This window comes from Ailuropoda melanoleuca, chromosome 2, assembly GCF_002007445.2.
Source record: "Ailuropoda melanoleuca isolate Jingjing chromosome 2, ASM200744v2, whole genome shotgun sequence".
Lineage (NCBI taxonomy): Eukaryota > Metazoa > Chordata > Mammalia > Carnivora > Ursidae > Ailuropoda > Ailuropoda melanoleuca.
Window position 1 is genome coordinate 40,279,775 of NC_048219.1, and position 15,576 is coordinate 40,295,350.

The 15,576-nt window shown below is 33.7% G+C and overlaps 1 protein-coding gene across 1 annotated transcript in view; it reads right to left on the bottom strand.

The window, feature by feature from the left end:
* DNAI4 (dynein axonemal intermediate chain 4) overlaps positions 1-15,576 on the bottom strand; it is an 84,111-nt gene that overhangs the window by 13,986 nt on the left and 54,549 nt on the right. The window contains exons 9-13 of the mRNA XM_002921952.4: positions 8,742-8,953; positions 6,011-6,097; positions 4,438-4,589; positions 2,547-2,704; positions 2,111-2,232 (exon numbers count right to left, since the gene is read on the bottom strand). Of these exons, the coding sequence (XP_002921998.4) occupies positions 2,111-2,232; positions 2,547-2,704; positions 4,438-4,589; positions 6,011-6,097; positions 8,742-8,953 (731 nt within the window). The remainder of the gene's footprint in view (positions 1-2,110; positions 2,233-2,546; positions 2,705-4,437; positions 4,590-6,010; positions 6,098-8,741; positions 8,954-15,576) is intronic.

Genomic DNA, 15,576 nt, shown 5'->3' on the forward strand with positions numbered 1-15,576 from the left:
CTAAATTTAATAACTTAGATGAAATAAATTCCTTGAAAGACACAAATTACCAAAGTTCACTCAAGAAGAAATGGATAATAATATAATAATAACCCTAAATCTATTAAAAATTTTGAATTTCTAGTTAAAAGTTAAAAATCTTCCCAAAAGAAAACTCCAGGCCCAGATGGTTTATTAATTCCATCAAACATGTAATGAAAAAATAATGCTAATTGTATGCAAATTCTTTCAAAAAAGTAAAAAGATAATACTTTTCAACTCATTCTACAGGATTATCCTAAAACCAAAACCAGACAAAGACATTATCAGAAAAGAAAACTATGGATAAATATCCCTTAGAAACAAAGATGAAAAATCTTAAACAAAATTTTAGCATATCATATCCAACAGTGGGTTAAAAGTATAAAGTATATAAAGTATGATCAAATGGGATTTATTTCAGAAACAAAAATTTTAAAAAATTAATGTAATTCATCATATTAACAAACTTAGAAAGAAAAACTATATAATCAACTCCATAGATGTAGAAAAAGTATTTGACAGAAACCTAACATCCATCCCTGATAAAAGTCTTAACAAATGGTAATGTAATGGCATCTCCTCAATGTGACTGATGGCATCTACAAAAAAAGTCACAGTTTACATCATACTTAATAGTAAAAGGACTGAATGCTTTCTTCCAAAGCTCAGAAACAAGAGAGGGATGTTTGTTTTCACCACTTCTATTCATCACTGTGCTGGAAGTTCAAGCCAGTATAATCAGAAAAGAAAAAGAAATAAAATTAACCAGATAAGAAAAGAAAAAGTAAAACCCTTTATTTACAAACTACATGATTATTTCAAATTCTTTACACCAAGGACATTCCTAGGACACCAGACACCAGAATAGGATTTCTCAATTCAGCTCCATTGATATTTTGGGCCAGAAAATAATAATAATAATAATAATAATAATAATAATAATAATAATAATAATAAAATTATTATATTATATTATTATTATTATTATCCCTCTCCTTTTTCTTCTTCCCCCTCCTTCCTTTCTTCTTCACATTCTTCCCCTTCTCCTTCCCCTTCCCCTTCCCTTTTTCTTTCTCCTTCTTCTGTGCAGAGGGAGACAGTAGTTGTCTTACACATCATGGGATGTTTAGCAACACGTCTGACCTCTGCCCACTAGATGCCAATAGCATTCCTTCCCATGTCCCACCTCTTAGAGCTAAAACAACCAAAAATATCTCAAGACATTGTGAAATGTACCCTGGTGGTGAATTATGCCCCTCTTTGCCAACATTGAGAACTCTAGAAGTTCTAGAGTCAAGGTGAAATGTGAATTACAAGAATTTGAGAATGAAAGCAATTAAGAATACAACAACAGTGGGAAAAGTGAAATGTCATAAAGGCTTAAACTACAGTAGCAGTGAGTAGGCTTGGACTGAAAGGAGTAAGACAATAAGACTTAAGTATTATTTGGATGATAGGGTAGAATAGAGGAGGAGCTCAAGTTTTGGTTTGGATAATTAGGTGGATGATGGTGTCACTAAAGAGATGACCATGTTACATATAACAGAAAACATATAGGATATGTTTCCTTAAATGTCTATCATAGTTGCTGAATTTCTGATTCCAGAGACTTCCAGATAAAAAGAATGAGAAAAAGTAGAACTTCATTAACTATGCTTTGATTTGATTCTGGTCTTGATAAGCATGAATTTAAATGGTCTTCTTGATCCTAAGAATCATGAGAGTTACCACTCACATTGACATAGAGAACTGTGTAGTAGATTTGGTTTCTATCAATATGATAAAGTAGCAGAACACCCAAGAGGAGCAAAGAGGGGCCTTCAAGTTAAACATGAAGTTGTAAAGAGAATCCTTCCACAGTTCCTCAGAAATACAGACCTTTCCTCTAGAAAGCAGGTAAAGACATGGTATAGCAAACTAGAAGGTGTCATTCTACCTTAGCTTGGCAGTTATGTCTACATTTGTTTTCTTTTTACTTACAAGTCACAATATTTATTAACATGCTATTTGTCTTGCTTTATATCTTAATACACTTCAATTACTGGAAGTTGTTATATGCAATAGCAAATAAGGGATTGAGATAATTTACCTTAGGATGAAAAGCAAAACACATTCCAGGAGCCTGTCGAGATATCAGAGCCTCACCTTTTTTTTCCTTTTCCCCTCCCTTTTTGCTGCTGCTAACAGTAGTTCGCCTCAAACGCATCAAATCTTTATATAAAGAAAAAAAAAAACATGTATCTTACTAACCACATGAAAAAGTATTGTATATATAATATGTGTCCCTTCTACAAAGAATAGTTTGATTTCTGCCATCTTTTGCAAGTGATTAGGTTAAAATTAGCAAATACCAGAACAAGATGCTTAGAAAAACAATGACCAAGCCCAGCTTTTTTCTTATGTAGACAAACCAAAATTGGTCACCTCTGACAAATGGCTCACTAGAAATTTTAAGGCAGCACATTACAAGAGAAAGATAATTTGATTGATAGATATACACATATATATGTATACATTCTTTTTACCATGACAGTCTAGTCCTTTCCGTATAACCCATTTGGAGATTCTTCCATCCGCTGATATAGAAACGAGTATTTCTCTTTTGTCATCACCTGTTGTCCCTCGATCTTGTTCTATCCATTGTAGTTGCCATACAGGTCCCAAATGTTTTAGAGGTGATTCACTAAAATGGGGAAAAGCACTAAATATAGAATCATTGTCATAATTTTTAAAAGGACATGAGTCTAAGTCATAAGGGCAGTTCCCTGGAGCACTATGACCTACTTATAGAATGATACCTTTATTGTTCAAAATTGGACTTTTACTTTAAGTATTTCAAAAAATGGGGAAAATAATCATTTTGCCATGTAGTATTTTTTGTTTTTCTCATTTCTTACAAAAGGGAAATTTTACTGCCTTTAATTATATTAATTGCCATAACAGAAAGACAAAAGAAAATATTTTCTTTCTCTTCAGAATATATTTTCCTTACTCTATTCTTTTACTTTTTCCTAGATAAGTTACGTAAATTTATTTTGGACACACTGAGTGTAAGTATCTTCACCTTTATAAGGATTTTTTTTCATAGCTTAAATGAATAAATTATATGTCTTGTTTAAATAAACAATTACCTCACCTTTCTTTCTATGTTTCAGGTTTGCCCATTGGCTTGATTCTCTCTATGGCCAAGATTTAACATTTTTCTGAAGAATTCAAATCGCTTCTCAGATTACTGACTGTTTTTCTATCAGAATAATGGTTTGCTCTCTTCGTAGTACTGACTCCCTTGATTTTTTTATGTAAACCTTCCAAAGCAATAGTTCTGAATCTTTTAAAAATCATATAGCTTTGGTTATTTGGTAAAAGTTATAGACCATCTTCCCAAAAACAAGCACAAAGGCCCATGCTTACAAAACTATGCAAATAATTTCAAATTTAAGCTTAAGGACCCTGCTCTATGTCTTTTTTCAGCTCTAGCTAAGTTTATTCAAACACTAATATAAATATATTACTTCATTTTTGCCCCACTGGTATCTGATCTATTACAAAAACCTAACATGTTCAATATCTTTCACTTTTAACTTTTTATTTTCTCCATATCACTCATTCATTCATTTATTCTTAATTAAACACTTACTACAATCCTATTACATGCCTGATATTATGTGACAGGCCAAGGATACAAAGGTAAGACTTAATCCTTGACTTCAAGTTGCTTACAGCTCTTCAGGAAGATATATATGTAAATAATATATATACAGTATAATAAGTGTTATAATAACTAATACAAATGCACAAAAGAATGGAATGGGAAGGTTACATGGAGGGGGTGACACCAAAGCAATAAAGGGTACAAACTTTCAGTTGCGAGACGAATAAGTTCTAGACATCTAATATACAGTATGATGATCATAGTTACTAATACTGTACTATATACTTGAAATTTGTTAAGAGAGTAGATCTTAAGTGTTCTAACCACACACATAAAAAAGGTAACTATGTGAGGTGATGGATATATTAATCAATTTGATTGTAGTAAACATTCCACTATGTATACGTATATTAAATAATTATACTGTGCTTTAAAAAAATCACATTGTACGACCTAAATGTATACAATTTTTATTTGTCAATTATACCTCAATAAAGCTGGAGAAACTTTTAAAAATCTTTTTAAAAGAATAAGCATAAACTGTCAAGGAAAGTTGGTGAGGTGGGCAGAGAACATGCAGATTTTAGGATAGAGTGTTCCAGCTAGAGAGATAATATGAGGAATTATTAAATGTTTGAAAAATAATGGTATCACTCTCAACAACAACATAAACATTCATTCAAAATTAAAAAACATTAGAGAAAATGTTTACTTCTCCTTAAAAAAGCACATGTTATATGTTTATCTAATTCTTGGATTCTCACCTACTATCCAGAACTGGAACATTACTGTTGCTCTGCACATTATAAATGGCGATGGTGCCGTTGTGATAGCCAACTGCTAAAAGATTAGGTGCTCCAGTTGAGAAATCCACAGCAGTAACTCCATATGGACTCTGATAAATGCGTTCTGGCCACTGAATTAAAAAATTATATTACATTTTAAACTTGGTTTTGCGGGCCATAAAAGATAAGAGCATAATGATGGCTGAATGGTGGACTGGCTGGTGGCAGGGGACACGTAAGAAGAGCTAGTCTACATTTGGTTATTCCTCTCCTCCTAATTTCCAGTAGAGAGGAGAACAAAACATCAATTAGTCATTTCCTTTACTTTGATGAATCCTCAGAGCTCAATAATGTTAAGAAATACAGCATGGCCTTCTCCAATAGTTACTGCATTTTGATCATCTTTCAGCAGGATTTGTATGATCATTGTAGATTGCCTTCTTTAAGGAAAAATAATGCTGAGGGCTTCAGAGGGGAGGGGGGTGGGGGATTGGGATAGGCCGGTGATGGGTATTAAGGAAGGCACATATTGCATGGTGCACTGGGTGTTACATGCAAATAATGAATCATGGAACGTTGCATCAAAAAACTGGGGATGTACTGTATGGTGACTAATACAACAAAATAAAAATTATTAAAAATAATAATAATAGGCTCCAAACAAATTATCTAGCAATGTTCCTATCTTCCAGTATCTTGTTTTGGATGCTTGGATTATCTAGACATTTCTAAACAGTGGATAGAAGAAGCTCCAAAAAACTCTCTAAGGTAGTCTTTTCTACAATTCTGTGAAGAGTTTTACTGTTTTGTTTTGTTTAAAGTCTAATCTAAATCCTCTCCTGCTTCTAACAATCTATGTGGAAAAGAAGACAACTTATGATGGATCTTATTTCAATCCTTCCACATGTTTAAAATTGCTTCTTCCTTCCTTTCTTTTGCTCTAAATAAACCCAGCTTCCTAATAGACTGGGGCTATTTATAAAAGCTCTAATCTTTCTTTTTTTCCCCCCTCTGATCCTTCTCTAAGTTTTCTACTTCACATTTCAGTTGTTAATTAAAACTAATGTAAAGCTGCAAAGTAACATATTGACTACAACTGTTTGACAAAAAACATGATTGATTCTTAATTATTCTTGAAAACCTCATGCTAATAACATGGTCATCTTAATCTATTTCATGTATTCAGGATAGCAGAAATCTATCTTATAAGGTGATGATTTATTCGTAATTATGAAACAACCTAGTATTAAATGAAACATAACTTTCAAAGGATTTTCACTTGCAAATTCATTCTTCATTTTGATAAAAAATAGTGGTTCAATTCTGGATCATCAGATCTAACAGCACATAGTAAATGTCCAATAAATATTTATTAAATGAATTTACCCTACATCAACAAAAACAAATTTTAATTCTCACAGATTTAAACCAAAGAAAATAAAGTCTTCCTGGGCCACTTTTTTTACTTTAATTATCACATACAACTATGTACTTTATGAGAATTATGTTGACATTTATTTGACTGAAAATGGGTTTATCCCTATATGGTTACCATAGGATTCTTTATTGACCAGCAGCAAGCCAATCCTCTTTTTTGCTCTTTAAATCCAAAGTGCCCATAGCCAACAGCCAAAAGGTCCTGAAAACCAGCAAAATATGTTTAAAATAAGAGAGGATGGCATAAAAATATTGGAAAATATATAAAGATGCATATTAATGAAATACGTTAAAAATAGCAATAAGATATTTCTATTGAGAAAAAAATACCAGTCTACCATCTATTTTTACTTTACGCCTCCATCTTCCAAAGCAAAATAATAACCATCATATTTTCAGACTAATGAATATCTAAAAAGAACAAATTGCTAAAAAGTTCTTTTATATATTGAGATAATCTTCCAAGATTATATTACCACATATAATGTTTTTATGGGTTTTTGAGAATGATGTAACTATTTCAAATATAAAGACAGGATGCCATGAACTGAATTGTACCTCTTGTCTTAAAATTCATGTGTTGCAGTCCTAATCCCCAATATCATTATATTTGAAGATAGGGCTTTTAGGAGGTAACCAGGGTTAAATGAGGTCATAAGGGTCATAATCTTAATCCAATAGGACTGATGGCCCTATAAAAAGAGGAAAAGACTCCAGAGCACTCTCTCTACACCATGTGGGAGCACAGCAAGAAGGTGGTCTTCTGCAAGCCAGAAAGAGAGTCTTCACCAGTAACCAAATCAGCCAGCACCTTGATCCTAAACTTCTTGGCCTCCAGAATTACAAGAAAATTTCTGTTTTTTAACCCAGCCAGTCTATGGCATTTTGTTATGGAACCTCAACTGATTAATAAAGCAGGTCATTTCAAGAAATGCTTATAGACAAAAATTTAATGATTGACCAAACCCAGCCTCTTCTTCATAATCAGAATAACTTTATCAAAAATACATATTTATTTTCTTTACCACAACCCTACTTTTAAGCCAACATCATCTCTCTATAATTTTCTCTGCCTTAAACACTTTTCATCACTATTCCTTTTACCCTGACATGGACCAGCTCCTATTAATCTCTTCTAGATTTAGCGTAGGCATCACTTCCTCTGTGAAGCATTCATGAGGCTCTCTTATATATTCCCACAGCACTATTTACTTCCCATATTAAGGCACAAAGAGACCACTGTATGGGCAGGGTCTATGTATGACTAAATTACTACTGTAACTCTAGTGCCTTATCAGAGTTCCTGGCACAGAGTGAATGTTCAATAAGTATTTGTAGAATGAATTAATAAATATGATAGATGCTGTCTGTCATATTTTTTAGCTTCACTAAAAATTATTTAACTTTAATCTCAATAGCAATATATTAACTTTTAAAATGCTCGTATATTCAGTTTCTAAAAATGATTTATCTGTCTTTATTACACAGTTATTATTGATTATTAAATTAAAGCTCACTTATCTACAAGATGTTTCCCAAATATAATTTTATAAACACCAATCCATACTAAAAGTATTTTATGTTATTAAAAAATAATGTACATAACTTAAATAATGTGTTACATAGGTTCTATAAAAATGATTACAGAACTTCTGTTTTTTAATAATCATAGCAACTAGCATATTTGCATATAGCAGCTTATAAGGTGTGGAAGTAAAATAATAAGACGAATTCTTAAACATACATAGTACAATGCAGTTTAAACAAACAAATTAGTTTTGACCACTTAAAAATACACTAAATATCTATTCCAAAGATATTGTCATTACATAAAAGGTTTTTGGAATCCCTCATTGAGAATCATGTTTTCAGAAGCAGTTTATAAACCCTGGAGAAAATAAGTCTTGTTACTCTATAATCATCTCTTTTTTTTTTTATTAAAGAGAAGGAGGGGAGGGACAGAGAGAGACTCGGGGCTTAATCTCACAACACCGAGATCATGACCTAAGCCAAAATCAAGAGTCAGACGCTTAACCAACTGAGCCACCCAGTTGCCCCTATAATCGTCTTTTTTAAAAGCGAACATATCATTCCTAACTTGATGATTTATATAATTTGCCTCAAGATGATTTTTGGCAGCAGCGCAGTTAAGAGCAAGAACCCTGGAGTCATATGTTTGCGTCTGAATTCCAGCTGTTTCACTTACTAGTTGTGTAACTTTGAGCATTTAAGAGATGTGTAACTTTGGGCAAGTTATTTATCCTTTTTGTACTTCAGTTTCCTCATCAACATATTGGGGAAAATAGTACCTAACTCAGGGTTGTTGTGTTAAAACAAGCAAAGTGCTCCCAATAGCACTTGGGACATAGTAAATGCTGTTTAAATATTTGCTATTATTGGTAGTAATAGTTAATTTTAGGAATCTCAAAATTATTTTGCACATTTTCAGAGTCACTAGATTAAGTATATACTTTTAAATATGATTATTTTAAGAAAAATATAAATTTGGGCACATGAGTTTGATGTATCTGAAAATAAATCAATTATATATTATCTTCTGGTTTACTTTTCAGTACCTGATATGGATTCAGAGAATACCATGTCCCAAGTACATCTCCTAAAATAAAAATGTGATGTTTTCATATTAAAGGAGAAAAAAAAATTATAACTATTTTCATTTTCCACTTTTTGAAACATGAACTTGTTGTAAAGAGATGTTAAAACTCTGGTTTATGTTAATTAAAATCCCTTGTCTAAAATCTGAGAGAAAAAAAAAATCTTCATTAGTACTTGACAGTTACTTTTAAATGCTAAAGATAGAATTATTAAAGTGTTCAATAACTTACAGGATTTGTTTTATTCCAGGCAAGGCTGCTCACATTAAGACCTTTGGTTAAGTCACAGGAAAAGGACCAAAGTCGTTCCAAATTGGCTGGTATTGTTGACTCTTCTGTACCTATTTCTATTTCTTCTTCCTCTTCCTTCTTAACCTCTTCTTCTGTCTCTTGTTCAAGTTTTTCACCTTCTAGAAAGTCTTCAGGTCCTTCAGGTTCTGGTTCTAAAATTAAATCACAAAAAGAGATTATTGTCCTCTATACCTGCAGGGCTCCAAACAGCATCTCTGTCTATGAGACACTTCAAGCACCATTGAATCTGCTGAAACGACGGCCCAAGTGACAGGGCATTCCGAATGACTGCTTGGACCTGTTGTAGAATCCTCTGTTGTTCAAAGCTAGCACCTTTTCAGGTCACCCAGTAAATGAGCCAGAGTAACATGTCCAAATGAGGAATATGCTGCCTCCAAAGAACAAAGAAGTCTATTAGGCATTGTACCTTTTTGTTGTTGTTGTTGTTCTAAGAGGGGCCAGATGAAACAACTTATCCTTCATGTTGGTAGGTCTATCTTGACATACCCATGCCAACAGACCCTTGAAGTTTCACTGAGGTGAAAACCCCCTAAAACATTTTATCATATTTCTCACCCTCTGGCATGCAAATCTTACCAATAAGTCTACTTCTTGTTCACCAGGTCCAAACAGCATAACACCATCAACGTAATGAGCCAGTGTGATATTAAGCTGAGGAGCTGATAGAACTCTGAGGTAGGACAGTGAAGGTGTATTGCTGGCCTGGCCAGCTGACAGCAAATGGCCTCTAGTGGGTTTTATCAACAGGTCCTGGGGGAGCAGGGGGCAGAAAGAAGCATTTTCTGTGACATACGAAGAACCAGGGGATGTGTTAATTTGCTTTGGCAATGAAACAACATCTGGAACAGCAACTGCAATTGGAGTCATCACCTGGTTAAGTTTACAATAATCCACTGTTATTTCCCAAGATCCTGTGTTTTCTATGCAGGCCAAATAGATGAGTTGAATGGGGGATGGGATGGGAGACAATACTCTTGCATTGACTTGCATCTTTCAAGTCCTTGATGGTAGCATTAATCTCTACAGTCCCTCCAGAAATGTGGTATTGCTTTAGTTTACTATTTCCGTAGGTAGAGGCAGCCCTAGTGGCTTCTACTTAGCTATTTCCTACTGTAACAGCTCTCACTCTACAGGTCAAGGATGAAACATGGGGACTCTGCCAGTTGTTAAATATTTCTATTCCAAAGTATACATTCTGAAGCAGGGGAAATAACTATAGGATGGGTTCAGTGACCCATTAGGAGATGGACCTGAGCTAAAATTCCATTGATTATCTGACCTCTATAAGTCCTTATCTGGCTAATCGACCGCAGTGATGTTTTGGGTCTTCTGAAGTTGGTGTCCATTCAGAGCTAGTGTCCGGTAATCCCTGAAGTTCCTGATTGTTTCCTTTTCCCCAATGCACATCACCCTGGTAAAAGTCTATAGGTCTCTCTGGGGAAAGCTGAGAGAAATATTAACAATATATATATTCGACAGTGTAGTGGGATATCTCCCTTTTATTCAAGGAATCCTGGGTCTGCAAACTGACTTAAATGTAGAAATTGCTTAAAGGGCTATGACTTTGCTTTGGTATTTCAAGTTAGACTTCTGCTCACTTGACTCTTCTGCTTATACAGATCATATAAGAATTTAGGAGAAGATTGCCTTTTATGGGCTGAAATGTGTCTCCCCAAAATTCATATATTGAAGCCCTAATCCCCAGTACCTCAGAATGTAGGATTTGGAGACAAAGGCTTTAAAGAAGTGATTAAGTTAAAAAATATGTAAAGAGACTCCAAGAGGGTAGCCATCTGCAAGCCAAGAAGAGAGGCCTCAGAGGAAACCAACTCTGCTCACACCTCGATCGTGGGCTTCTAGCCTCCAGAATTATGAGAAAGTAAATTTCTGTTGTTTAAGCCACACAGTTTGTGGTATTTTGTTATGGCAGCCCTAGCAAATTAATACAGAACCTACCTATTTCTCTTCTAGGGACATGATGATCAACTAGCCAATGCCATGGGTCCCTAAGCCTTTGGATACCTTGCTCTATAGTGTCCCAAAGCAGTTCTGACATTTCAACTTCATTTAGTGAAAACCACATTTTGGTCCAATATCAGCCAAGAAGAAAGGGAAGGAAGGTAGGAAGGAAGGAAGGAAGGAAGGAAGGAAGGAAGGAAGGAAGGAAGGGCAGGAAGGAAGGAAGAGGAGGGAGGAAGGGAAAGGGGTGAAAGGAGGGAGGGAGAGAGAGAGAAAGAAAGAAAGAAAGAAAGAAAGAAAGAAAGAAAGAAAGAAAGAAAGAAAGAAAAAACTAAACTATTAGAGCCATTTCTAATTCTCTGAGCTACAGCACTGAGTCCAGAATCTCTGCTTAGTGGACCCTTATCAGTAAATTTGGCCTGATGTGACTTTATATTCCTTCCATCGTTACCCTACACCCTTAATATCCATTCCCACATATTTTCCTCAGTTTTCTGCCTGTATAAATTGGAAAAATCAGCAGCCAATTCTCCAAGAGGTCATAAAAACCCAAAAAATGTGTATGGACCTAACAAAATACATGAAACAAACAAACAAAAAATAGATCTGAAAAGAGAAATCAACAAATTCCAAATATAGTTCAGATTTCAACTCTCCTCTCTTAATAAGTGATAGAACAGGTAGGCAGAAAATCAGTAAGGATACAGATAACTGAACATCACTATTAACCATGTTGACCTAATGACATTTATAGAACATTCCATCCAAAAACACCAGGATACATATTCTTCCCAAGTGTCATAGCAAATTCTTTAAGATATACCATACTATGAATCACAAACAAAATCTTAACAAATCTAAAAAAATAGAAATCAGGGGCGCCTGGGTGGCTCAGTCGTTAAGCACCTGCCTTCAGCTCAGGGCGTAATCCCAGGGTCCTGGGATCGAGCCCCACATCAGGCTCCTCCGCTGGAAGCCTGCTTCTTCCTCTCCCACTCCCACTGCCTGTGTTCCCTCTCTCTCGCTGGCTGTCTCTCTCTCTGTCAAATAAATAAATAAAATCTTTAGAAAACATAAAAATAATAAATAAAAATAGAAATCAAAGTATATCTCATACTACAATGGAATTAAATTAGAAATTAATAACAGAAATATAGCTAGAAAATCCCAAAATATGTGGATATTAAGCAACACATTTATAAATAACACAAGTCAATGAAGAAGTCTCAAAGAAATTTTAAAATTTTTTAATGAAATGAAAATACAACATATCAAATTTTATGAGATTCAGCTAAAACAGTGCTTAGAAAGCATATTTTAGGAAAGAAGAAAATTAAATATATATTTTACATGTGATCCACCTATTCTACTACTAGGTATTGACCTAAGAGAAATGAAAGCAAATGTCCATGCAAAGACTTGTATACAAATATTCATGCCAACTTTATTTGTAATGGTCCCAAATTGGAAATAAATATCAATCGACAGGTGAAAGAATAGACACAGTGCAGGATATTCATTCATACTATGGATACGTACTACATTAGTGAATCTGAAAATAATTTTTCTGAGTGAAAAGAAGCCAAATAAATGAGTACATAATGTATGATTACATTTATATAAAATTCTAGGAAATATAAACTAACTGCATAGGGATATAAAGCAAATTAGTGGTTTCTTAAGCATGAGGGAGGGGCAAGGAGGAACAGGAAGGAAGGATTCTAAAGGACATGAAGAAAAATTTGAGAGTGATGAATACATTCATTACGATTATATATCATTGTATATATCATCGATTGTGGTGATATATTAAAGTTTATTAAATTGTATTTTTTATGTGCAGTTTACTGTATGTCACTTACACCTCAATAGCTGTTAAAAAATAACAGTGGTATATCACTCTTTGAATGAACCCAAGATAATATAAATACTGCAGCATTTTTTAATTGCGAGAAAATTCATTGATATGCATAGATTTTAGCTGTACAGTTTAATGAGTTTTGATAGACACACCAATGTAACAACACACCAGTCAAGATAGAAAACATATCCATCAACCAAAAAAGTTTCCTCATGCTACTTTCCAGTTAAGCTCAACCCCCCACAGCCAAGCACTGGTTTGATTTCTATCACCTCAGATTAGTTTTGCTTGTGATAGCATATCACATAAACGCGTTTGTTGGCATGTATTCTTTTGTGTCTGGCCTCTTTCACTCAACAATGCTTTCGAGATCCATCAAGGTTTTTATGTATGTAAGTAGGTTTATTCATTTTTATTGATGAGTTGTGCTCCATCATTTATTCATGCATTGACCTGTTGATGGACATCTGGGCTGTTTCCAGTTTGGGTCTATTATGAATAAAGTTGCTATGAGCATTCTTACATAAGTGTTTTTTGCAGACATATGTTTTCTTTCCTTGGGTGAATATCCAGGGACAAGATTATTGGATCATTGGGTGGATTTATACTTAACATTTTAAGAAACTTCCCAGCGGCTTCCAACATGGTTGTACAATTTTATACTCCCACAGCAATATATAAAAAAACCCAGTTACTCCATATTCTACTTGGTGTTGTCAGTCTTTTTAATTTTAGCCATTCCAACTAGTGTATAGTGGCATTTTGTTATAGTTTCAACTTGCATTTCCTTGACGACAAATTACGTTTAGTACCTTTTAAGGTGTCTATTAATCATTCATGTATATTTTTAGAGAAGTTTCTGTTCAAATCTTTTGCCTATTTTTTATTAGACTGTATTTTTATAGGCTGTATATGTCCTTTATATATTCCTAATTTACATCTTTGGACAGATGTATATTGTAAACATATTCTTCTAGACTGTCGCTTGCATTTTTTCCCCTTAACAGTGTCGTTCAAAGAGCAGACATTTTAACTAATGAGAAAGCCTTATAATTTTTTTTCTTTCATGTCTTAGGAATTTTGTGTATTAAATAATCTTTTTTATGCTACGATCACAAACATTTTCTCTTTTGGATTCTTCTACAACTTTATAGTTTTAATTTTTATATTTAAATCTATGGCCCATACTAAGTTAATTTATATGTATGATATGACATGGGGGTTGAGGTTCATTTTTCCCCCATATGGATATCTAATTGTTTCAGCACCATTTATGAGAAGAACAGTCTTTCTAAATTAATTCACTTTGGCATATTTGTCTGTGTTTATTTCTGGACCCACTCACTGTTCTAACCGTTCTATCTCAGCCATCCAAATCACTACCCTTAGACAAATACCACACTTCCTACGTTACTGTAGCTTTACAGCAAATCGCTTGTGATCAGGTAGTGTAAGTCCTTCAACTTTATTCTTCTGTTTCAAGATTGACTTGGTTATTCTAGGTCCTTTGCTTTGCCAAGTAAAATTTGTGACCATTTTGACAACTTGATTATCTTTAGGGAAAAATTTTAAATAGTAAGAAATGTCTCTTACTTTCACTCGCATTTTCCAATTCTAGCACTCTATTCATTTGTGTAGATCCTAATTTCTGTTATTATTTTTTATCAGTCTGAAGGACTTCCTTTAACATTTCTTGCAATACTTGTCTGCTGGCAATGAATTCTCTCAGCTTTTATTTGTGTGAAGATGTTTTTATTTCACTTCAATTTCTGAAGGATATTTTCTCTAGGTGTAAAATTTTTTAGCACAGTAAAAACGCCATTGCATTGTCTTCTGGCTTCTGATGAGAAATAACGTCATTATTAGCTTTATTCCCCAAATGTCATGTCATTTCTTGGCAACTTTTAAGATTTTTTGACGTATTATTATGATGTGCCTCAGTGTGGTTTTCATTGTGTTTATCTTGTTTAGGTTTCATTGAGCTTCTTATAATTGGTTTAAGGTTTTTTAAAATATGGAAATTTTTCAGCTATCCTTTCTTCAAATATTTTTCTGCTTCTCCTCCTCTCTTTTCCACCATTATAATCCCAATTTCATGTATGTTATGTCACATGACCTTGTGACACAGGTCATTGAGGCTCTTTTTTTTTTTTTTTAAGCCTTATTTCTCTCTGTACTTCAGTTTGGAATGTTCCTATTACTTTGTCTTTAAGCTCACTGACAATGATCTTCTGCACTTTTTAGTACTCCGATTAAGACCATCCAGTGAACTTTTCACTTCAAGTATTATATTTTTCAATTCTAGATGTTCCATTTGGTTCTCTATGTAGCTTTCATTGTTTCCTCATTATATTCTTATTTCCCTTTAAATCCTTAAGTATATGTTAATAGCTTTTCCTTTAATAGACTTATTTTTTAGAGAAGTTTAAGGTTCACAGAAAAATTGAACTTAAATAGAGAGTTCTTCTACCCTCAAACCCGGATATATGCACAGCCTCCCTCTGAATCATCATCGTGCACCAGTGATATATTTGCTATAATTGATGAACCACAATAACAAATCATTATCACCTAAACTCCATAGTTTACATTAGGGTTCACTCCTGGTGTGTATATTCTATGGGTTTGGACAAATGTACAATGACATGTACTCACCATTATAGTCTCATAGAGAATAGTTTCACTGCTCTAAAAATCTTATGTGCTCTGCCTATTTATTCCTTCCAACCTCAAATCCCTGGCAACCAATGATTTTTTTATTGTCTCCATATTTTTGTCTTTTCCAGAATATCATTCATTTGGGACCATATCATATAAACTTTTTCGACTGGCTTCTTTCATTTAGAAATACACATTTACATATTCTCCACATCCATTCATGGCTTGAAATTTTATTTCTTTTTTTTTTTTTATAATTAATTTTATTTTATTATG